The 25214-nt window shown below is 38.4% G+C and overlaps 1 protein-coding gene and 1 long non-coding RNA gene across 3 annotated transcripts in view; one reads left to right on the forward strand and one right to left on the reverse strand.

The window, feature by feature from the left end:
* Positions 1 to 21030, forward strand: part of LOC134288293 (uncharacterized) — a 69688-nt gene extending 48658 nt beyond the window's left edge. Inside the window, exon 2 of the long non-coding RNA XR_009997884.1 lies at positions 20855 to 21030. This is a non-coding gene — a long non-coding RNA (uncharacterized LOC134288293). The remainder of the gene's footprint in view (positions 1 to 20854) is intronic.
* LOC109430890 (catalase) overlaps positions 1 to 25214 on the reverse strand; it is a 37411-nt gene that overhangs the window by 9108 nt on the left and 3089 nt on the right. The window contains exon 2 of one of the 2 annotated variants that reach the window (XM_019706976.3): positions 232 to 1841. The exons of the other annotated variant lie outside the window; for it this stretch is intronic. Within the exon in view, the coding sequence (XP_019562521.3) occupies positions 381 to 1841 (1461 nt within the window). The 3' untranslated portion in view covers positions 232 to 380. Of the gene's footprint in view, positions 1 to 231; positions 1842 to 25214 lie in introns of those variants that run through there. 2 annotated transcript variants of the gene reach the window in all.

Raw genomic sequence — 25214 nt, forward strand, 5'->3', positions numbered from 1 at the left:
CCAACGTTGCATACCATCGCATCGAATCTTTTCAGCTTAATTAAGTAAATTCTTGAATATTTACGTAAGTTTACTTCCAATTGGAGAAACGTGCATTGCCTAGAGTGTGTAATAGGGTCAACATATTATTTCTATTGCTATTAATTCATGAGTTATGGTCAAAATTGTCAAGGCGGCTTGCAAATTAGGCCAAGGAATGGTACACATACCCTATCGAATGAAACAATCCTGTAGGAAATCGTTAAACTTTTATTTGATCTTAACATTACCCCCACATTGTATTGGTTAGACATGCATATAGTAACCAACTCCAAAAATTGTATATCTCCTTCGTGTTTCCTAAAGTTAAAGTGTGTGATAAGCTTTCCGTTCAAGTAGCTTTACATTTTGGCGGTGCTGCGCAGTTTCAATCCCTCGGTCAGCTGGCGTCCAAAGTCGGCATCAACTTCAGCGAAGTTCTTAACGGCACGTTCCTGAATGAATGGCGATGCGTTGCTCATATGGTTAACCAGATTGGAAATCAGACGTTTGCGAGCAGCATCATCCAACACGCGACGGTAGAATACGGCGGCCTGGGCAAAGTTCTCCTCGTCTCCGGATTCGTAACGGTCCACATCGCCCGACACGCTGTGCTTTGAGTTCTGGACCTTGCGGGCAAATGGGCACGGTTCCGGACCACCGAACGAGTTGGGATAGTAGTTCGGAGCACCGCCCTGGTTGTCGGTACAGTTCATCGGTCCATCACGTTGGTAGTTACGGAGCGATACACGGTATGGACAGTTAACCGGCAATTGCGTGTAGTTGGCTCCCAGACGATGACGGTGGGTATCGGTGTACGCAAACAGACGTCCCTGAAGCATTTTGTCCGGAGAAGCCTCAACTCCAGGAACCATGCTGGAAGGATCGAAAGCGATTTGTTCTACCTCGGCGAAGTAGTTCTTAGGGTTACGATCCAGCACCATTCGGCCAACTGGAATCAGAGGGAAGTCAGCCTGCGGCCAGACCTTGGTCAGGTCGAATGGATTGAAGCTAAGCTTTTCAGCTTGTTCGAAGGTCATGACCTGGATCTTCAGAGTCCAGCTTGGGTATTCTCCCTTAGCAATAGAGTTGTACAGATCGCGAATGCTGTAATCCGGATCGGCACCAGCGAGTTCGTCGGCGCGCTTCACATCCATGTTTTTGATGCCCTGGTCACACTTAAAGTGGAACTTACAGTACACCGGCTTTCCATCAGCATTGACAAGCTTGAACGTGTGGGATCCGTAGCCGTTCATGAACCGATAGCCATCGGGAAGACCGCGATCAGCGAACAGGAACATCACTTGATGGGTGGTTTCCGGACGCAGGGAGATGAAGTCCCAGAACATATCGGCATCCTTCAGGTGAGTAGCTGGGTTACGCTTCTGGGTGTGGATGAAGCTCGGGAAAAGAATTGGGTCACGGATGAAGAAGATTGGAGTGTTGTTTCCTACCAAATCCCACACACCATCGTCGGTGTAGAACTTGACGGCGAATCCACGTGGATCGCGAGCTGTATCGGCTGATCCACTTTCACCACCAACGGTGGAGAAACGCACGGCAAGTGGAGTTTTCTTACCAACAGTTTCGAAGATCTTGGCTGCGCAGTATTTGGTAATGTCGTGGGTCACCTCGAAGTAACCGAAGGCTCCAGCACCCTTAGCGTGGACCACACGTTCCGGAATACGCTCCCGATCGAAGTGGGCCATTTCGTCCAGGAAGTGCACATCCTGCAGCAGTAGCGGGCCACGTTCTCCTACGGTAACAGAGGCAGTTTTGGTTCCAACCGGAGTTCCGGTGCTGGTGGTGGATACCGTTTTGTCCTTAAAATGGAGATTGAATTTGTTTCGCTATAGATATGAGCGGTTTCACATTCTTAGGTTTACCCTTGTTGAGATTCCATGCACTTACGACCACAAGTGGAACTGCACATTTATAGCATTTGATGAACAAGATAGCATACGCAGATGATAAGACAGCACAGTTTTAGGACATTGACATGCGTTAATGAATGTTAAAATGTTGATTATATATAGAACCCCCATAGATATTTGTCTTTAATAGAAAATCATACTAAGATTTGATGAAAGCAAAGAGGGTTTGCTTATTAATTGATTTTCGAATAGTATCACTCATTTATTCCGTTTTCTTGAACCATTGAAACTTGGTCAGACCGGATAGAGTTATATACCATCCAATGCACCGACCAATCGTTTGCGATGCAAAACCTGTCATCTTCCTTTCTCCAAGCGCTAAACCGGCATCCAGCAAGTCGCAGTTTGCCTAAAAATAAGCGCGATCCGCGGTTCAGCGAGGCGGGCAACCGGTTTCTGCAATGTGTTTACCACAGACGCAGAGGTTTGACCGGTAAGTTGATTTTATATCATTTTTTTTGCTTCTTCTTTGGGTATTACTACATGGCCGCTATTATGGATGGAGTGTGTTTTGAATTGACACAAGAAGGTGTATAGCTGAAGTTGTTTGTGTCCGCCGAATTGGTATTAGAGAGACTACGTGGAAACTTTATTGAAACGAATGGATTTCAGTAAATAAATATCCTTAGATTTTCTTGGATTGATTCAACTCTCTTTTATAAAATTAGTAACACAATTTTCAATGGATTTACAACTAATGTAGTCTACACATACACACCCATCTCTGGGGAGAACCATGGAAAATTAAAAAAAAAAATCGAGTACTTCTATAACTTTTCTTGTCTTAATGCTTGCAGGACATCGGAGATGCATTACAAGTATGGATTGATTGATTTGTCTTTATTTAAGAGACTTTCCAAGTATGGTGGCTAGGCCTACTGCACAACATCAGATACTGAGGATTCGAAATTCGATTCCATAATAAATCGACTGTATAATGAAGAAAAACAAAGTAAGATTCTCGATGAATAATCGGTAGATCTAGATTTCAAGATGACTTTAACTCTACATTTTCATAGAACTGCTTTTAAGAAAAAAGTTCATAATTTGTACTGCTCTTTTGATTTGTTTATTATCGATAACATGATATACTCAAAATCTTGTTGGATGCTGATGATTTCTGCTTGCACCAAAAACCGGCTTAAAATATTGTTCCTACCATTAGCCGAAAGATCATAATCAAAATTTCTTTCGTCGGTTGGTCGACGAAAAAAGACAAAAGAAAATAACCCAAGTGATCTGGTCGCGCGATCGACCGGAGTTCGTTGACTGCTGGCCGGCGGTACGTGGCCGGCCACGGCGCAGTTGGTCAACATTATCAACAACTTAGCACGCCACGGATGGTGGTAACGCTACCCCAGTCCAGTCCAACACACACCGCGAAGAGAGTAGTAGCCTGTATGTTGACGACAAATTGGGCCACAGCGTGAAACTCCACATCGAACGAACCAGTATAGCAGTTGTTTTGAAACCAGTTCACTTGCAGGCAGGCGAAGGAATGGAATGACTAATGGATCGAAGTCAGTTGAAGTTTGATTCGATGTCTCCTGTATAAGTAGCCGGTTTTAAAAAGACGATGCTTGTTGTTTATTGAAGTTCCCTTCTAATCGTCTCTGATTCAGTATCGTTTTTTGCCGGTCGTACAAACTGTTCACGGAAATAAGATGGCATTTACACTACTGTAGTTTGTTTTCGCCGATAATCAGTAATTTTTTAATGAAAGTTTCCGAAAATTGTTACTGCTACTGTACCAATCATTAACGTTTGCTGGAATTCCGTCAAATTCTGTAAAAATGTTCAGCGTGTTGATCGGAAAAAGCTAGGTAAACCTTCACTGTCATTCCAGTAATTCGCATGGTTTACAAATGAATTTTTAACGATTATTGATTGGCAAGGGGGTTTAACACTAACCCACTTGAAGTAATAAGAATTATATCGATTAGTTTCACAGTTGCAACATGCATTTTTCACGGTTCACCAGCGGAGACAACCTTGAGGTTCTAGTAACACAGAACCATTCGAGTCGTCTCATCATCGAGGCGTGAACAACAGTGAATGCAAAACATGGTATCATAATAAGTACGTTGATACCTATTTCAATGAAGGGAAAATTGAAGTCGTTTTTCACAGCAGCACAACGTTCGAGGAAAAGGAAATCGTTGAACCCTGCTTAATCATTTATGCACATACGAAGGCAGCCTCAGCAGACTTGCAACCATGTCGTGCCATGTACTTAAACTGCGAATAAATAACTCACGGTAAAGGCGGCTAGTATAGGTAGGTACCGGCACTGGGCATACCCAAAGTGCCGTGACGGCTCGATATGGTCGCGCCGCGCCGGTCTAAACCTCAAGTGTCTGCTGTGTCTGCTACTTGATCGAAGTTCCGGCGATCGGGAGAAGTGTTTGTCTGCCTGCCGCCTTTGGTTGCATAACCACAATTAGATATGGCGACTGGCGAGCTAATGATCGACTGACTATGGTTAGTCATCTTAGGCGGCAGGAAAAAACAACACCTGATGAACAAACTGCTCAAGCAAGAAATCGACTGCCATTCTAGAACAATTACGGTTGCATACAGTTAAGAACTCAACCAACACTCAAATAGCAAATGATTTCACTCACAGTGAAATTTTCAGACAATTTGCTGGGACAGTTCGTCGTATGCATCGAAACCTAATGTTCCTTCTTCTGGGTCCGGTTTCTACCGCTCATGAATAATTTATCAAGACACATCGCATTTTTTTTCTGCAAGAAACTGTTTGTCCATCAGCAACAGTCAGTGGAAATGTGTTAAACGTTACCGTGGTGTGCCTGTGATAATACAGACGTAACCTGCAGTCAGTAGAGGAATGTTATCTGTATGTGGATTTGACCACACACTGCTGCCACATTGACATTGAACTTGTTCTAAAAAATGCAATCTCATTCGCGTGTTGGTTCTGACTGACTAATTAGGCACTCGCGAGGTGTGCATCCGAAGCGTGAAACTTAACGGAAGGATCGTTCCGCTCCTAATATTATGAAAATCGATAGATTTACGTTTACCTAGGTACCTGAATGGCGGTGATCTAATCGATGTTGTTCCATTGATTTGTTGCGCCGTCAGCTCAAACCTAATCGCAGGAGCTGGATCTGAAGATTGTTAATGTAAATTATCTTAAATAATGATAGCTAAAGATGGGTCCTAGACTTTGACGATTCTCTGACAAGTTATCTTCTTAGTGTAACGTCCCCACTGATTTAAAGTCTACTTCTCAGCTTAGTGTTCTATGATCACTTCCACAGTTATGCACCGAGAGCTTCCTCTACCAATGAGCATTTTGCATGTGTATATCGTGTGGAAGTCATGAAGATACTCTATACCCAAGGAAGTGATATTTCCTTTACGAAAACACCGACCGAGAATCGAACTTGTCACTCTCAGCGTGGTCATGCTGAATAATGAATATCCATGCCTCTACAGCTGTGGCTATATGGGCCTTTAGCAAATGAACAGACACTCATTACAATTATTGCGTTAATTTATTATTATTATTATTATTGTATTTTATTAAAGACACTTTACCAAAAAAGTTGGCATTCGTGTCCATCGTTAATTTATTGATTTATCGGTAAATAATCAAATAATATAAAATCATTGCTAGTTTAGCAACGACATTCTCAGAGGAACCATCAGTACTTCTGTAGAATTTACGATAAAATCCTGGGTGAATCCTTGATGGATTCCTGGCGAAGATTTTGTTGAGCTCCTGCAAAGGTTGTCGATGCATGCTAAAAGAATGTCTACCTAAACTTGCAAGATACATTGGATACACTTCTGGCAGATTACTCTAGAGATTGCCAATCCTTGCCGAGATCCTTGCATTATTACTCCTGAGATGAAAAAAAAAACATCTTCATGTTTTCCAAAACATCATGACCAAATAGAATTCAATGGTTTCAGGAGGATCATCCAAACCAAACATCTTAAATTTAGGGGTCGCAGTACCGACCCCTTTTGGTGAGAACCGGTATTTCGGTACTGAGGCTAACAGTACCGGTAGTACCGGTAAAATACCGGTACTGGAATTTTTTTCACTGAAATGAAGAGTTAACTATTTTGAACAATGAAATCTGTCATTTACCAGACATTAGTGAATTCCGGTTTTCAGGGATGTCATAAAATCAAACAATGAAATTAGAAATAGAACAAAATTATAAATAGATAAAAATATAAAAGAATTTTTATGAAACTGTTTTTAGAGCTATTGTTAAGCTTCTGACCAGTTTCACAGGCAGTACCTCAGCCAGTCTAAAATAAAACAGGAACAACTTTACATATAGTCAGATAGAACTATGTATAGATAGAAGAAAATTGAACTGATTTTTCCCTAATTTCTTCTTAAAAATTCTAGACAAACAAGAAATTCTAATCTAACAAGTTAAATTCAGAGCTAGTATCCATTTCCAACATTCGAGAATCAATAAACCAATTATTGCTATGTTTATCCTGCACTCTTAAAAAAATAGGAATTTACACGTGACGTAAACCATCAAAGTACGTAAACATTTCATGACTGAATGGCAAATTTGACTTACTTACATATGTTTTAGCTCTCGCTTCGGCTCTAGCGATTGGTAACTCGTTGCTAGGTTTCATATATCAAACGTTTGTTTGTCATAGTACTTGGATTCAAATGTTTTCGTTTATTGCTATTGCATATTAGCTACTAATGACCGGATTTCAATACTTTGGGAGAGATTTCCCAGTACTGAAAGTACCGGTACCAAGGCTCAGTCAGTACCGGTATTTCGGTACCAAAAATTGATCGGTAATACCGGGATTTTCGGTACCGGTACTACCGGTACTACATCCCTACTTAAATTGTCGAAGAATTATCAAAATTCGACATATTCACGCTAAATGTGATTCGCATCTGAGTGAAAAAATCTATTGGAACTCGTAAGTTTACTATAAGTCATTCATTGCACATGCTTTAATATTCAACTAAGGCTGGTTTGTTAAAAAATCTTGAAAAAAAAAACTGTGAATATAATAGGTTCATGGTTTTATCATAAGCCTGTCTTGGAGTAATTTAATGATTGCAGAGTTGGAGTAGCTTCCAATTGGCGTATATAATGTGACATTGGTGCATTGAGGAAAAAGAGGAAAGCTATAAAGATGTTTCATTTTTGTCCTTAACGGTTGCCCAGATATGTAGCACTCACAGTGAAAAAAAAAAAACAGTACAAACCTACACTAAATTCTGTACCGCATCCAGTTTTTCTTATAAACAAAACTGTTTTAGGCGTAAAATTGCCTCGAGAATTGAAGGAGTTAAGTTAAACAGAACACACAGATCATTGTTCTGTTCATGTTGCCTTTTTTTTGTTCGGGTGAGCCACTGCGACCAGTATTTAGATCTTTTGTGGCATTACCCGTATCCTTAGTATTTAGTGCATGTCGTACTACTCCATTGTCAGTGAGAGGCAATGAAGCATCGATTTCTGTACAGTTCCTGTTTTGTTATCCCAGAGGTGTAAGAAATCGATTGCGATGAAAAGGTCCCGTTATCATAGAGATTTAAATCCCAGTGAAAGAGTGCCCCTAATCAAACACAATCTATTTGAATCTCGAGAAAAACAAAACGGTGGTACTGATATTTATCCATGCATCGGAACTCTAGCCCCATGCTTGTCTTGCTTCTAGTTTAGTCCCAGGACAACAAAGAAAAACCCGGGACTTTAGGCTAGTTGCAAAACTCTGTCAAATTAAAGAATGTGTTCTACAATAAGAATGCACGTGAGTCCTTGAATTACCAGAACTTAACAGTCCTTGATAGGTTAGTACGCAGTTAGATACGTAAAGCATGTTTGTTTTCCTAGCATCAAGTGTAGTCTCGGGTGGGCAAAGTCCGATTCTTTAACTATCAGCAAGGCAGAATAAATGCAATTTTAGAAACTGTCACCAGCAACAGGAACTTTGTACCATGAATCCTTGTTACTAAAACACATTACCCCAACTTGACAAACCGGATGTCACTAGGGTTCGGTTTGGTAGATCTTAATCCATAACGCAACACATAAAGGTGATCTACCTACGTTACAGGATCCGTTAAAGATCGAGCATATTTTAAACCCTCAACCATTCATCCATCAGCACGGGTCGGGTTCCTTTTTTGTGAACTTTTACCCCCGGAACAGGTGGTCCGTAGTGTTATTCCTAGCCAGTTGAGACAACCGCTACCGACACTACACAGCTATCTAGGCTGATCCGGAGAAGAAGTTAACATTGATGGTTAACTTCTCAACGAGCCCGTTCAGCCACTCATGTTGCCTTAGTTCCCCAGTTTTTATTGACTTTTATATGAATCTTGCTCTATAACTTTCATGAAACATAAATGCAATTTGCATTGAAGAACTTTTCTGAAGGATTAAGATCTAGAAAATCAAGTGGAAGTGATTGCAGTGGCCGCGTGATGTTTTATCATGCCCTTTTACCCAAATTGAGTTTTGTATGGAATCCCGGGTAAAGTGAAACGGCAAATGAAGGGCAAATTTTACCATTAAAATAGAATGTTTGAATGGCAAAATTTGCTATTAGTTTATATGAAATAAAAATTGAAATAACAAAAAAAAACTTTATTTCTATGGCATAACAACTAAAGAATAACTGATTTTGCCATTGTAATAACAAAGTAATAGCAAAAAGGATGTCAAAATAATAACATACCGTAAAATGGGGTGTTAAGGGATGGAAAATTTTTTCGTCCCCATTAATTCATGGGTTCTACTTCTTAAAACTTTCAGAAAAAGCAGTCCGATCATTGTCTTGCTGCCCGCTACGCGTATAGATTACAAAATTCGACGATTTTTTGGAGAAATTGGAGATATTTAACAAAATGTGCAAATTTTTGGAAAATATGAAAATGGGGTATTAAGGAATTTAAGGGAATGAATGTAAAAGTTCTTATATTTCAAAGAAAGATAAAAATTGATTAATTGTAAACAGTGACTGTAATATTTCTTGAACATCACCGAAAAAGATTATAATAGTCCTGAAGGTGCAGGGACAGTTACATTGTCATCTACATTTGTATATGACTTTTTTTATTAAAGTCTCGAAATACGAAAAAATACCGTCAATTATACCTGAGTGGCTTCAGTTTTTAACGAACACATTATTCATACATAGTTACAATTTAGAGTAATCAAATTGAATAGTTCAGACTGACCAACAGGTTGTAAACTAAGGATGAGTATTTACAGTTTTTTGATCACTTTAAAACTCATTTATATTAAAATGGGTCATCTAAGCATCATTAGATGACCCTGGATGTTAACGGTGTATTCAATGCTGATATTTCTACTTGGAGCATCGCTGATAGGTCGTATTATAGATATTTTAGCGGCAATGAGTCATCTTCATCAATATTTTCTATGGAGCGGACCTGGTGTGATGGTTAGAACACTTGACTATCACGCCGAGGACCTGGGATCGAATTTCACTCCCGACAAACTCGCAAAATGTGAGTTCTTCCTTCAGAAGGGAAGTAAAGCGTGGGTCCCGAGATGAACTAGTCTTGGGCTGAAAATCTCGTTAATACAGAATAGAAAAAAATACTTTCTTTTGCAAGAGTTAGTGGCAGTATGTTTTACATAATATATGGATCAAGTGAGCATATTCCACATTTTCAAAAAACTGTCACGTTCGCGCCAACCATTAATACTATTTAACTTATAAAACAGACGGAAAATCTTCGTTAAAACGTAAATATACACCTAAAGACCACAAACTTCTGTAAAGAGGGGACTACTACGGCATTGAGTAATAAACATTTGACCGTCAATTGACATCAATCTAATACTTGTTTCTCAAGATCTATATTGTATTAGTTGAATTTATCATCCATAGCAACTGTTGGGATGTCTATGACCCAAAATGAAATCCGTAATACGTCATTCAGAATAGTAACTGTTATACAATGAATAAATCGCCTCAAAACATCATGATACAGATAAAAAAGTTGTATGAGAAATTCAATTCCCTAACACCCCACAAGTTTATGAAATTAATCTTTTTTCACAAAAATTGTTGGTGTTCGAAAATCACATTAGTTACAACAAATATTTTACCCTAGTTTCGTTAAAAATGAGTTGTAGAACACCTTACGATTACTCACATATTTTTTCCCAATAATATTTCTGACCTCACAAATGAATGTTTCAATGGTAGCGAAATTGAGAAAAAGCAATGTCGTTCTATTTTTGATGTCTAGTGTCCAGTTAAAAACGTATTTTCATGAGTGGTAATCCTTATAGTATGCCTTTATTTCCAACACACATTTGAAGCGAATTTGGAATAAGTAAATATATTTTTATACGGTTTAGCGATTTTTCAAAGTAGTGTGTGAAGATGAATCCCTTAACACCCCATTTTACGGTATTTTAATATGATGGTAAATTATGTTATTATTTTGATATTATGGCAGACAAAACCAAAAGGCAAAAGTCGGCCATAAACGGTTCGTTGATATCATTCTTCTGAGCAGAGACAGCAAGTGAGTGTAACTATTTGCAAGTGAGTATAAGGCACTGCATTGCTTTGAATTTGTATGGGATTTTGACATTTATTGGCCTTGTTGTTTACAAAATATCTGTAAGAGTGGAAGAGAAGGAGAGAATTTCATGCAGTGCCCTATTCCCATCCTTGATGGCAGATAGTATGATAGTAATATTTATTATTATTATTAGGTTATTTTACTATTTAATAATAACTCGCCTATTACAAGTTTTATAGTGCTGACATATTTTGTGATTTATGTGTCATCCTGAGCTATTCCTAAAAAAACTAAAGAATTGCAAATTTAGATATAAGGTACACCGGGGCAAGTTGAAACGGGTGGGGCAAGATGAAACAGCGGGTTATTACGATGTTTTCAATTGATGATAAATAATTTGATTGCCCTAACACATAGTTTTTGATTCAAACAATCATTTAGCGAAGGATAAATTTCCAAATTTTATTGAAATCTATTTCAAAACTTCGTGTTTCATCTTGCCCCACCCGTTTCAACTTGCCCCGGTGTACCTTAATGACAAAATATGTTATTCTTTAGTTATTGGTTTGTTATTCATCTCTACCCGGGATTACTTTTAAAACTCACAAGAAACTTATGGGTGGTATCCTAAGAAGGGTATCTTCAATGGAGTATGATACATACTAGGAATCGATTAAAAATGATTGCAGTGACCTCGTGAATGTAATAGGACGCAATCAGTGAAGTACTAGATAGAAAGTAGTGAGTTGGATTTTTGTATGGTGAGATGATCAATTCTCCATTTCTGCAATGAAATGGTGCAAACAGCGTGGGTATTATGATTCCTTAACTAATTTGATGCTGTTTGAGCAAAAGTTTGGGTAACTGTGTTACTGAAGTTGCGAGAAATGAATTTATTATTCATTTCTCGCAACTTCAATAACACAGTCACCAAAACGTTTGCTCAAACAGCATCAAATTAGTCAAGAAATCATAATATCCATGCTGTTTCCACTATTTCATTGCAGAAATGGAGAATTCAACATCTCATCATACAAAAATCCGGCTCACTACTTTTAACCTAGTACTTCCACTGATTGCGTCCTATTATGTTCATTTTACACTAATTCCTCTCATACGATAGAATAGAAGCTGTGGTGCTATGCTACGAAGGATTTCTTTAGTGGATTATAATATAAGGAATCGATCAGAAGTGATTGCAGTGACCAAGTGAACGTAATTATGCTCATTTTACTCTAATTTTCCACATATGTTGAGTTTTGATGAAATTAGTTCTAAAACTCACAAGAAACTTATGGGTGGTATGTTAAGAAGTGTTCATTGAGAGAATTCACATATAAGGAATCGATTAGAAGTGATTGCAGTGACTGTGTGAATGTTATAATGATAATTTTATCGTCATTCCCCACATATATTGAGTTTCGTATGAAATTGGTTCTGTAACTCACATCGGGGAAGCTTAGAACTAGTCATTCAGAGGATTAAGATGCAAGGAATCGATTAGAAGTGATTGGAGTAGCCGCATGAATGTTACTTTGCTCGTTTTACCAAAATTCCTGGAGTTTTTCTGGAGAATTATGATATAAGGAATCGATTGAAGTAGTTGAAATGGCTTCGTTATGTGTTATGATGCCCGGTTCATCCTAGTTTTGAACTTATATGGAGTTTCGTACGAAATTAATATATTTCATTTTAGTTGTAAGCGTTTTCTTACAAAGTACGCGTGACTGTCCTCGAATTTTCTTTTAATATTTTGACAATAAACTAAATTGGTCATAAAAGCACATACCGTTATTCTCTTTGCATTATATGCTAGATAAGATTACTGTTTTCAGAACTACAAGATACGTTTAAATATGATACCGCTGTAATTGAAAGAGAGCGACAAAGGAGAAAAATTGTTTCCCACCCTTCCCGTGGCAGTCGTGGAGTAGCAACGCACGTCATACTAATATTCCTTGCCTTCCTCAGTGACCGTAGGACATGTCCAGTGTTGACTTAATAAAGTTTGGAATTCTTGAAGGTTTACATTGAGAACTGTATGCTACTCTCAAGCTCCGTTTGTAGGTTCTCTGTGCAATTTCGATTGTTTTGGTCAATCACGGAGTTGCAACTACGAATTGTACGATCATCTATGCTCATGCTTAACGTAGGAACCAGAGGCTACTCGGTGTTTATTGTAGAAATTGATATGTAATTGAGCTAGTGAAAACTAAATTTGGCTTTGAACATGTCGCTTGTTTAAATGAGCATCAATATGTTTTATTCAAAAACATAAACAGCAATTTTGTCTGTCAATACTCCCTTATAGTAAAACAACAAAAGCTGTGAATATACCCAATAACACGTAAATGCGTTAGTTATCTAAGATTTTACTAGAACACTTGCAAGTGCATTTTGACTTTGACCTTATTGTTATCGATTTGAGCAAATGGCAGTAATACATGTGCACCCAGAGACATTGTTATCTCATCGAAATGCGCTGTCATTATCCACAATAAAGTTCAACCGCAAACCATTTCCATCGATTGTGCCCTGCAATAAACCTGCAACAGAGCAACACTCCTTCTTTTTATCACTTCGGTCGAACCCGGCCGGTTCGAATGTGAGATCCCAAGTAACAAAATTAATTTTATAATGCTTTTGAAGTATTCTTCAACGCCTGTTCTTTAAAACCATGCATAAACTAAATTGCTCTACAACACGACATCAACTCAACCATAAACCCGCCATAAGATCAAAGAGGCCCATCCTAAGATGCTCTTGGAGAATTGTTTTTAAATTTCTCTTAAAACTTGTTGTACTTCCCAAGTTGTCCTCAAGGCGAATTGCTCTCTCCTTGTAGAATTCTTCAAGTGCACGATAAAACGATAATAAATTTGTCAGTGTTGTTGCTGATGCAGCTTCTATGTGGACAGAAAAGTTTGGTAAATTAAATTGAAATTAAAAACACAATGAAAATGACACATTATTGTTATCGGGATTAATTTATTACACAAATTGGAAATATTTTCGGGATGTAGCAAGGATGCCAAATGCCAAGCAAAATTCATCGTATATATGTTGCAAGATACTTTCAAAAATTGCAACGCGCTTCCATTATAACGCACTAATAAAATATTTTAAAATATTATTCCTGGTCATGCGAACATTGCTCATGAGTTTTATCAACATGGCTTCCATTGAAATCTAGGCCGGTGGTCGGTCCATCATCGATGGTTTTAATCAACATCACCATAAGATCATCTTAAATTTCTTTCAACTCATGCCAGAGCTAAAAGCATAACTCAAGAATACTAGGATTTATAACGTTCTCAATGCAGCCTGGTTGGCCTCCATCAAGAACGTCTTAAATTTATTTAATCTTATGCAAGGGTAAGAAGAATAACTCAAGAGTACTCAGGTTTATAACGTTCTTGATATAGGTTTATGCAAACTCCGCCAAGAACGTCATAAACCATGTACGCCAAATAGTAAACAAACAACAAATTATCGCACCGCGGTGGATTTTGTGAACTTCGTGCGATAAATTTAATCATCAGCCCGGTACCGTTGCCAACCAGACAGACCTTTTCCGGGAACCGGCCTTGATGTGGTGCAGCGCCTTATTCCTCCGGTCAGCATTTCCAACAGGTAAGTGATTTTGCAGGTCGATTATTTGACTCCCGATTACAAGGGAATCGACGTCCTGGAAGACCAAACCAACCTCATTTCGGATGCTGCAACCGGAGCAACTTGGCACTGCACCGCATCGCGGTTGGGTATCCGGGTAGGTGTTCTTGATTGGCAGCAATAATGGAACGATGAGAATCAAAATCTGATGCTTGAGTTTTTTCTTGTATTTTTCATGTACCAAACTGTTCTCATGCGAGAACAGTTGCTCTTGATCAAGAACGGATGATTGAAGATAACTACAAGAATCTTATAAAACTGAAAATAAGTTCAACAGTTTTTGTTGTGTTTATGGTTTTATGAACTAAACCTCAAGTATTCTTGGAGGTGTTTTTAAAACCACATATTGATGAAGAATAGTTGTGCTCAGCTGAACCTCCGATAAGATCAACTAGAATAAGCAATGTTCCGATAAAACTATCATAAAAACAATTAAAACCAAATAGAATTAGGATTGTTACTTGGGATGAGGTTAAAAGATAACACTGCCATTATTACTCAGTTTTTTTTTGTGTGGGCAAATCGATCCCCCGAGAATGCCTCAATATATCATAGAAGTGACGAACGAGCCTTGTGTCTTTTGTGACCTAGTCGTCCATAAAAGCCTTGAATGGTGGTGCCGTAGCGTGACCACTTGTTTGCGCTGACTGGCCATGTTCCCTATTATTACACAATTTGTGACAGAGAGGGGTACTATGGACACACAAGTTTGTTTTTACAACTTCATGTAAGTCGTTTTCGCACATTTTTCCTTGAGTAAAATGTTTGTAACGATGTTTAGGACCTTCATAGTGAGCTAGTTAAAACTTGAAAACACTAATTGTTACGGATTGCTTTAAAGCAATATATTGTTACTATGTCTAGTCATTACTTTCATGGACAAACAGATAATAAATTTTTGATGATTAACCTGGGATTGTTAGGGGAATATCTGTAAGAAAAGAAAATCGTGTTAAGTACTGTTACTTTGAATTCTACTAAGAATTTGCATCCTTTGACAGATACGTATTTCGGCCTCAACTGTAAGGTCGTCTTCAGTGTCTTGTACAAGAGTCAAGTACAAGACACTGAAGACGACCTTACAGTTGAGGTCGAAATACGTATCTGTCAAAGGATGCAAATTCTTAGTAGAATTCAAAGGAACAGTACTTAACATGATTTTCTTTTACTTAATAAATTGTTGTTATTTTCAACTTTATTGGGGATCTTGCGCTATAAATCTCGTTAATAAAGATGATAATAATAATAAATTTAGATTTTCAGCATAAGGTGCAGATATTGAATCATAAAAAAACATTTATTCAGCTCAATATGAAAAATCTACCCTGACGTGATCCTTAGGCTGTCCATAATGCCTTTCGTTGCTCTGTTCCCCCCAGAATAGAGTGCCCAACCGGCTAATAACGTCGGCGTTGGGCTGACCGCGGCTGAAGCCATGATTGCGCAGCACTTTCCTTTCATTTTCGTTGCTTTTTTGCATCAAGAGCAGTAGACAGGCGAGCACGTTTTTGTAGTCGATCGTGAGTGAGTGCAAAGGTGGAGGGGTGGGCCATCACATTAAAATGCTGGAACCCAAGAGCGGGTTTGTACCGACTGGTGCTGTACGTATACAAGTTCAAGCTACCTACGCGCAGACGGGGTTACAGACTTAAGTCTAGATGTTATTTAGAAATAACGACGACGACAACGAAATGTGCGTTTTTCGTAATGAAGTCGTTTGCGCTGAATTCGATCGTTCCCCTACTGGGAGAGTTGGAATGCATTGGATGCTGGTTTCGTGCAAGGAGAAAGTATATGCCTATCACTCCAGAAATTTGATCTCTTAAGCTTTCAACGGAAACCGGGGAGAGGCCGATGTCATTCTTCTTCGGTAGTTGTTTCCGAGTATAATGAATAGGGTGTTAATTGAGCGCACCTAACTAATAATCGTACTGGCGTGAATATTTGCACATTATGCATGGGTCCTATAGGGAAAGTGTATGGTTGTTTACATGATAAATATTGATTGCAACCTCTGGCTGGCAGATGATATCGGTGGTTGCAGTTGCTGCTGATAAGAATAGTTGCACATCATCGTATCCGTTGGACACGGTGGTGGACATGTTTGTGACATCCGTTAGAATGCATTATTAGGATTATAATAATTAATAACAGAATTAGCAGAATTATGATAATGAAATTTATTTTGAAAGAAATAAGCCATGACAATAATAATAAAAACACTTATGGTTTTTCGACCTCTCAAAAGTCATGATAACTTTAGCAAATTTAGTTCAATTATGGGGAAATGTTATTGCAAAAAGGTCATTACAATACTCATTACTGTACGTGTATTGGATATTGTAGTTTCAAAGACAAGCTTTTGTTTACAGTTAATATACAAATAGATCAACCCGTTTCTGACAACTAGTGTACCATCACTTTTTTCATTAAAACAATGAAAATGTATTGTGATAAAAATATGTATTACATTTTCTTCCATGATAACTGAATCACTTCAACTTGATAAGAAGCATTTCTATTTGCGAATCATAGCAAAGAAATATTTGACTTGCTTATCTCACAAATCATGCGGATATCTAACATTTGTTTGTTATCTAACATAATATTTCATTGATAACGATGACGGCCTGTTTTGTATTGTCACTTTGCAAATTCCAAAAGGAAAAGGTTTTTCTGTCGTAGTTCAACGTCGCTCCAACATTTTATTAGCTATTGAATATTAGTTTCAACTCTTTTTTTCTGTTTTTTCCTCCCCTATTTGGGAAATTAAGCCACTGCGTCCAATAAGTTGAACTTTTGTGGCATGTCCCGTTTTGATATTAGCATCTGGCTAGCTAATTACCATATGTCAAGTAATCAGCTTCTGCCACGACGCGTCGTCTCCCAGTCAGGTGCAATGGAGTTAATAAACTCCAAGACCTTACCAAGTTCTGCAGAGCAGATCTCACTGGGTTGCAAACAACCACTATTTAGAAATCTTTGCCTGCGCGTGTATAAAACACCACAACTGCAAAGCAGATGTTTCGAGGTTTCACGTTCCGTATTACAGAAACGACAGATATCATTCTGAATATGGCCAATATTTTTCAAGTGATATCTGCTCGAGCAGTGTCCAGTTACTAGGCCAGTGTATGTACATAGAGCTCTCTTGTTGAGCTCTAAGAGCTTTTTGGTTTTATAAGAATTTTGTGTTATGACTGACTGCAATTTTTGACATTCATCCAATTCGATATCACCCAGCATTTCAGGTCCATTTCAATTGTACAGTTTGATATACACAGAATGGTTCAGGGCCAGCAAACTGTAAATTTGAACCACTTTTAGCAAGCTCGTGAAATGCCCTTCAATGCTACAGTGACCTGGAACCCAGTATAAGTTTACTGAGTTCCCTTGGCACAACCTGCGCAGTGAAAGAATGCATTCCCAGACAAGCTTTGAAGTGCATTTGTAAGCGCACAATGCTTTTAGTGCAGCTTAACTATTTGAGAAAATGCAAATATTTGCATATCTGCACAGCTAGTCGCGTTCGGTAATTTTTACCGAAATCTCAACAGCTGAGCGATCGGTAATGGTTTTTTACCGAAATCCTGTAAAAATTACCAAATTTCGGTAAAATGTTATCGTTTATCTGTCAAAATTCAACGAAGTTCGGTAAACGTCACCGATTTTTCCGGTAAAAAACTTAACGGTTGAGATTTCGGTAAAAAAAAATTACCGAAGTCGGTGATTTTTTTCCAAGTGTGTGTATTTTCTCTCAAGGCAGATTATATTATTTACGCATTTCAAAATAGCAAGAATCTTCGCTTGAAACACCGTAGGATAGTGTCCCATCGCCACTGAAATTTGTATTCCAAGGCCGTAGATTCTTGCTTCCGTTTTTATTCCAACTTTTGAGCCATCTGTATAGAATTTGATTGATCCTTGACGAACAGTGGGACCTCCGATTTCCCAATCTGCGCGAGTAGTTTCGTCCAACTTATTCATTGATCGAAGTTTTTATTCTCCATGGCGTGCTTCATAGATGAATAGGAGGCATTATCGAATGCTCCTTGATAATCAAACTGGAAGTCAGTTAGGGGATAGGGTCTTAATTATAGAGGCAAGTGCCCAAAATAGGTACACCTGCCCAAATGGTACAAGACCCTACTATTTTATGTGAGAAGAATTGATAAAATCCTTCAAAACCTTTTCCTTAGTCTTCAACAAAACTGAAGAAAGACGAATTGGTCTATTTGTTTTCGGATGCGTCTTGTGTCGCTGCCGCTTTTTTGGTATAAAAATAACTTTTACAATTACGTGATTCAATCTTAAACTAGCCTTGAACATCTTAATTAGTGACGGAACCAACTCCGCTTCTCCGTTTTGAATCAGCGCTGGAAATATCCCATCAACTCTTGCAGATTTAAAAGGCTGAAAAGATCTAATTGCATTTTCCACTCTGTCCTTCGTAAGAATTTCATCAGCTAAATCTGAGGCGGTGTTTATTGTACTATTTGACTCCGTAGAGTTTATAATAGGACATCCTTCACCTTCCAGAGACATAGCATCATTGGAATCCACACTAAGAACAGAACCTGGAAAATGGGTTTCCAACATTAAATCCAAAGTTTCACGAGGAGTTTTGGTAAAAGCTCCATCGTCACGTTTCAGGTTTCCCAATTCATTTGCGTGATCTTTTGCAAGTGTTTTTTGCAGTCTTACAACTACAGGATTACTGTTTATGTTTTCACAAATCAGCACCCAAGATTTTCTTTTAGATTTTCGTATTTCGTTGTTGTACTCAGTCAGGGCTTCCGTATACTAAGTCCAATTTCCCGTTAGTTTCGCTCTATAAAACATTTTTCGAGAAAATTTTCTAACGCGATCCAGTTTAAAGTTCCACCATGGCACGTCTCTAGTAGCAGACGATTGTGCGGTGAGACAACTGCTGTTAAAGGAATTGATAATACTTTCATTTACCTTTTGAGAAAATGATTCCAACTTTTGGGTTGAATCAATAGTTCCTCCCATTGTAAATGAATGCATATTCAACAATTCTACATATTAATCCCAGTTTGTCTTCCTGGGATTTCTAAATGTGGTTCTAGAATAATCTCCACCACTCCAATTGAAGATTATGTGTTTATGATCAGATAGAGAAATCTTATCTAACACGTGCCAGTTTGTGCTCTTGTCAAAGATTACAGCATTGCACAGTCTTAGATCCAAGACCTCTTGTCTGATTGCATTAGAAAAAGTAGGTTTAACACCATTATTGCAAATGTCTATATTGTTCGAAGACAGATACTCTAATAGTGACTCACCTCGACTGTTAATATCCGTACTACCCCAAACCGTGTGATGCGCATTGGCGTCACAGCCAATGATAAACGATTTGTTGTTTTCTTTACAGAATTGAACAAATGATGCGATCTCAGGAGGAGGTACCTCAGGAACATCACCAGGAAAGTAAACTGAAGCAACAGCGATCTCAGTTTTACCCCTAGAGGTTCGTACCTCTAAGTAGCAACAATGTCCCTTCTGGTCAACTCTGTAATAGGATAGCATTTTCGGTACGTTTTACGTACTAAGGCAGCAGTTCTGGGAGAATCTTGTTGCTCATCATAAAATAGTTTACTATTTTGTGTCAGAACCCCAAGAATCTTTCGTTTATTGTACCATGGCTCTTGAATAAGCGCCATTCCCAGTCCTTCTTTTTTAAACTTTCGACTCAACACTGCAGAAGCTCCTTTTACGTGATGAAGGTTTACCTCTAGAAACTTGATTCCATTCATGAAAATATGCATTTATACCCACTTTTATTAAGCTTTGGAATTGAGACTTAAGAAAAGTAGCCGATTTATCCAGGAGACAAATAAGGTCCACTGCGTCATTGCTCCGGTTAGCGCAGTAAGGGCAAAATACTGTGGAGGGCGTCCTGGTACTCCACAGGCTCCGTTAGCGGTTAGCGGTTTATTAGACCCCGCTAACCATTCATTCCTTGGCACGGGAAGCATATAGCCGCATCGCACCATGCATTAGGGGTCAGCTGTTAGTGGACTCTTACCACCGGAACAGGCGGTCCGTAGTGTTATTCCTAGCCAATTGAGACAACCAGGGCCGGATTTAAGGGGGGCCAGGGGGGCCATGGCCCCGGGCCCCCACATTTTAGGGGCCCCCACAAAATCCAACTTCAAATGGGAAGCGAAAAAAAAGTGCTAGAAACATCATGATTTTATTTTTATCACAAGCACTTCTACTCACGAGATCAAGATATGTTTATGAAATATTGTGCTTCAAATAAGAAAAAAACAGATATCTGCCTTTTTATAAAATTTCAAACTTCTTCTGAAAGTTTTTAAGATGTTTATGATTCGGAATGATCATCTGAGTTCTAGATGAAATCTTGAACTCTGTGGAATAGAGAGTCAAAAAGTTTCTGCTGAAAATTCGTGTAATCTTCTGTTGAAAATTATTGGTATTGCTTTTAAACATTTCCTACATAGTTCTTTGAATATTTGCAAGTATTTCTATCAGAATAAAGATACATTTTCAGAGTTTTAGAGTTTGATTCCGCTTACCAAACTTATAAATTATTCAAATCGATTCCTAGAATTGTTGATACATTTCTTTGAAGGTACTAGCAAGAATTTTTGGCGGATTTTTTTTGCAAAGATCTGGTCCTCTGGTTTCTTTAAGGTTGAAGCGCAGACAGACGTTCTAGCTCGAACAAATTTATTCAAATTTTCTATGTAAATTTTCACTAGCGACACCTAGGCAACCGATTGCCACAGTGCAGTCGCGTGCAGTTGACAGTTTGAGAAACGACGTGCTTCCAGCCGCTTACTTACCACCCAATTCACCACCCACCGAAAAATAAAATCATAACAAACACTGTCAAAATCATTCCTACATCTGCGTCACATTCACAAAGATTTCCCAATGCGAGTGAAGTTCATCCAAATGCAGTTTTATTCAAGCAAATCTATGTAAAACAAATGTAATAATGTGTACAATATTTTACAAGAGTCCTGCGCTAATTTGTGCAAAAGATTTTAGACATTAAACAAAAGTCATTTACTCTGCACAAATTATGTGGAAACATTATTAGCGTGCAACTCGTGCGGTCTTCCCGCCATCCGGCTGGAAGACGACCGAGGTGGCAGTTGTTGGTCGCAACGTACATGTGAGGCAGCGATTGAATATGAACGTCGCTAACGCCATCTGTTCGCTGATTGCCACTTGGCAATTTGTGGCGGCCATGTTTTTTACACAAGCTGCTGAGTCAAACTTGAACGTCTGTCTGCGGTTGAAGGATTCGTCATTGACATAACCGTCATCATCGAAAATTGGAAAGCAGTTTTCTCGTTCAAATCTGAAATTGTCGCTGTTAAATTGTATTCACTGTGTTGCGGGTGGAGAATGGAGTACAGTGAATATATTTTTAATGCAAACATTTGAATTTTGAGCGAGAAAACTGCTTTTGAATGTGCAATGATGACGATTTTGTCAATGACGAATCCTTCAACCTTAATATGATTAAATTCATGACGAATTTTTCTTCTTGGCTTGAATGTGTAATTTAAGGCGAACTCTTAACAAATCCATAGGTTCCTTATGAAAATTGCAGTAGATATTTGGGGAGAAATTCTTGAAAGATCCTGAAAAAAAATAAAGTTTTCGTCCGCCAAAGATTATTATGAAATTTTACTTATAACTAGCTGTACCCAGCAAACTTTGTCTTGCCTACTGCGTTTTTTGACGTTTCAAGTCCCTAGTCATGACCAAGTCCCCGTTCAAAATACTCGAAAACCCGATTTTCAAAAAACTCTCAATTTTTTCATGTTTTTTGTCTCATAAACCTTCCTTGGGTGAAAACTAACAGAACAAAACTTAGACGACCCAAATCGGACCATCCGTTCGCAAGTTATGTGCGGTCCCACGTATGCCACTGCATTTTTATATATATAGATTTTATTCAAAATAAAACAGAAATTCCACCAGGAACTCATTTTGGATTTCGGATGAAATTTCTTCAGCAGCTTTTAGTAGAATTTCCGCTTAAAATGCCACTATGGATTTTTTGCCCCTTGAAGTTTCACAAAGAGTTCTTAACAATTATTTTGCGCGTTCTCCAGAAACTCCTCTCGAAGTCGCGTTAAAAATGCTTATGCTTAAGTTCCACAAAAAAAAAAAAGAAACCTGATAATTGATTAGCAACTCTATAGATTTCATCAATGATTCCGCAAGAAATTCTATTTAGAGCTTTTGCAATTACGGTCCTAAAGATAGTGCTATAAATTTTATTTGAAATTTATCGAAAATGTCTCCTATAAAATCTATTTATAAATTTCTTAAAGGACTTTCTCATGAATCGATTTGATCAATGGAATCTAATGCTATGAACACTCTCGGATAAAGCGTTATTTAATTGATAAAATTTGTTTTACTAACGTCTTCAGACTAAATTTTCATATCTGTTTCCCTGTTATGCTTAGATTTAAATTTCTCCGATAACAACCCTAATTTTTGGAAGAATTTTTCCAATTTTCTGGAATTTTCTACAATGAAAAAAAAAATATGTTGGGGGCCCCCACAACACTGTGGCCCCGGGCCCCCACATTTGTAAATCCGGCACTGGAGACAACCACTACCGACACTACACAGCTATCTAGGGCCTAGGCTGATCGAGAAAAGAAGTTAATATTGATGATTAACGTCATACGGGCTCGAACAAGCTCACACGAGAGCCGAAAATTTATGGTTGTTTTTTTTCCAATACATGTAAAGGAATAATATCAATAATTAAATCTCAATACTTGTTTTCACATTGCCTAGGGTATAACTTTTTCACAGACGTCGGATCACTTTGTAGTCTTTGACAAAGTTGTTTGGCATACAATCACCTACAATAATACCAAAGGGTTTAATTGTTGAACACTTACAGCACCACCTAGCGGCAACAATCGAAAACTTAAGATTTCTGCATACATTTGGCCACGCTTTCCCATACAAACTTCTAGCTTGTTGAGCGCCCCCTTAGGCTTGATTGATTTAGCTTAAATTTTGAGCGTAGCTTCTGAGAGTCCAAAACAACTGATTCAGGAGGTAAAACTTGACTTGCTAAGAAAGAAAGTTGTTTGCTTTAAGCGGTTGATCATCGAGTCGCCCATCCCTGGATTTCAAAAATGTTTTCTAAGGATTTACGCAATTTGCTGATTTACTTCCTGAAGCAACGGTACTTGATTTTGGAACGGTGAGAATGTTCAGCTCCAACTGCAACTCGAAAGTAACCGGATTTGGACATTCGTTCATCCAAGGCTGACTATACTACAAGTCATCGTATGCCGAAATAATGTCTTCAGAATATACATACATGCCACCTTTGTTTCGGCCAACAGGCGAAACAATTGATTGAAAGTTATAAAAAAATCTTAATTAACCAAGTTCCAAGTTCCAAGTTTCAGTACAAATTAAATTTCAACCAGTTAAAACTAGAGGTCTGCATAAATGTAACCGAATCCTTTGAATTCCACTAAGAATTTGCATCCTTTGACAGATACGTATTTCGACCTCAACTGTAAGGTCGTCTTCAGTGTCTTGTACTTGACTCGACTCAAGTCGAGTACTAAACACGTTTTTCTTCGAATGAGTGTAATCAGTTTCGTACCTTTAAATTCCGTCCTATTTTGCTTATTCTTTGACAGATACGCGTATTTCGACTACCACTTGTAATCTTCCTCAGTGTCAGTTATCCACTGAGGAAGATTACAAGTGGTAGTCAAAATACGCGTATCTGTCAAAGGGTAAGCTAAATAGGGTGGATTTAAAAGGTACGAAACTTATTACACTCATTCGAAGAGGGTATTCTGCTCAGAGGGTTCGAAACGTCGGTACAAGACGTTTTTCTTTATACTTACAGATATTCCCCTAATAACAAGCCCAGGTTCATCATCAGCAAATAATCATTTTCGCCGATGTTCGACAAATCAAATTAACAAGTGCTGCTACATATTGTAAGTGATGTGTTAATTTTGCGGTACCGTGCAAATGCAATGCCTCCAAGGCATCAGCGGAAGGCCAATGCACAAGCTTTTAGACGGACGTTGGTTTCACAATACATAGGTAAGTGCAAATAAAAAAAATACAGAATATGCAGTGTTCTCGAAAAACGCATATCTTCATCAGAGTCAATACATACCCAATGAGCCGTTGGGTATCAGATAGACAATACACACATTTAGCAGATTATGGCATTCTAATAAAAAAGAACGCGTTAACATTCGCAAGCATGATAATGGAATCCCGGAGGCAAAACAAACTGTCTCGTGTGCTTGCTTCGAGTGTTCGTGTCGTTCATCAGGCCATTATCATCGCGAGCCGGTGGTGGTTCTTATCGCACCACCCAAAAACGGTCCGAAAATATACGGCTCAAGATAGCGCAAGCTGTTTACCGGCCGCAGCTTTTGATGCACTCCAACCGTTGGCAACCGAGGGGGGTTATGGTCTAACACCTCCCCGGTCGCGGTCCCAGTGCCCCGAATTTAGATTTCGTACCTTTTGTAGAATTGTGCTAACTCATACCCCTGATGCCGTAACTTTGAACCAATACTCTAATACATTGATGATTGACATCATACATTTGGGAGGAATATGATAATGGTGGATGAGAGCATACCTACTTATTATCATCGTAGAGTTTCTAATTGCGCTGCAGCCGGTGATTCAAAGTTAGCTTTTCGAATCAGCTTTAATAGATTCGATCTATAAGACTCGTAAAGCTATTATTAATTACTGTTTTTTTTTTCGATCATTGTTAGATTGTGTTTGCTATCAGGCTAGTGTTGCTCATCTTCGTGGCTTTTTTATCTGCTAAGAAAAGCCTGCTTTTCAATTTGGTGTATAAGTAGTTTTAATCGCTTATAAGGAAGTTGGAACAGAATTTTGTATGATACAAAATATATTTTGTAGAATATATGAAAAAATGGCATAAAGGTTTAATTTGATATAATCCTGCACATATTTGGCTTTAAGTAACACTTCTAGATTTTTTTCTTTCTTCGATT

The sequence above is a fragment of the Aedes albopictus genome, chromosome 2 (assembly GCF_035046485.1).
Source record: "Aedes albopictus strain Foshan chromosome 2, AalbF5, whole genome shotgun sequence".
Taxonomy (NCBI): Eukaryota; Metazoa; Arthropoda; class Insecta; order Diptera; family Culicidae; genus Aedes; species Aedes albopictus.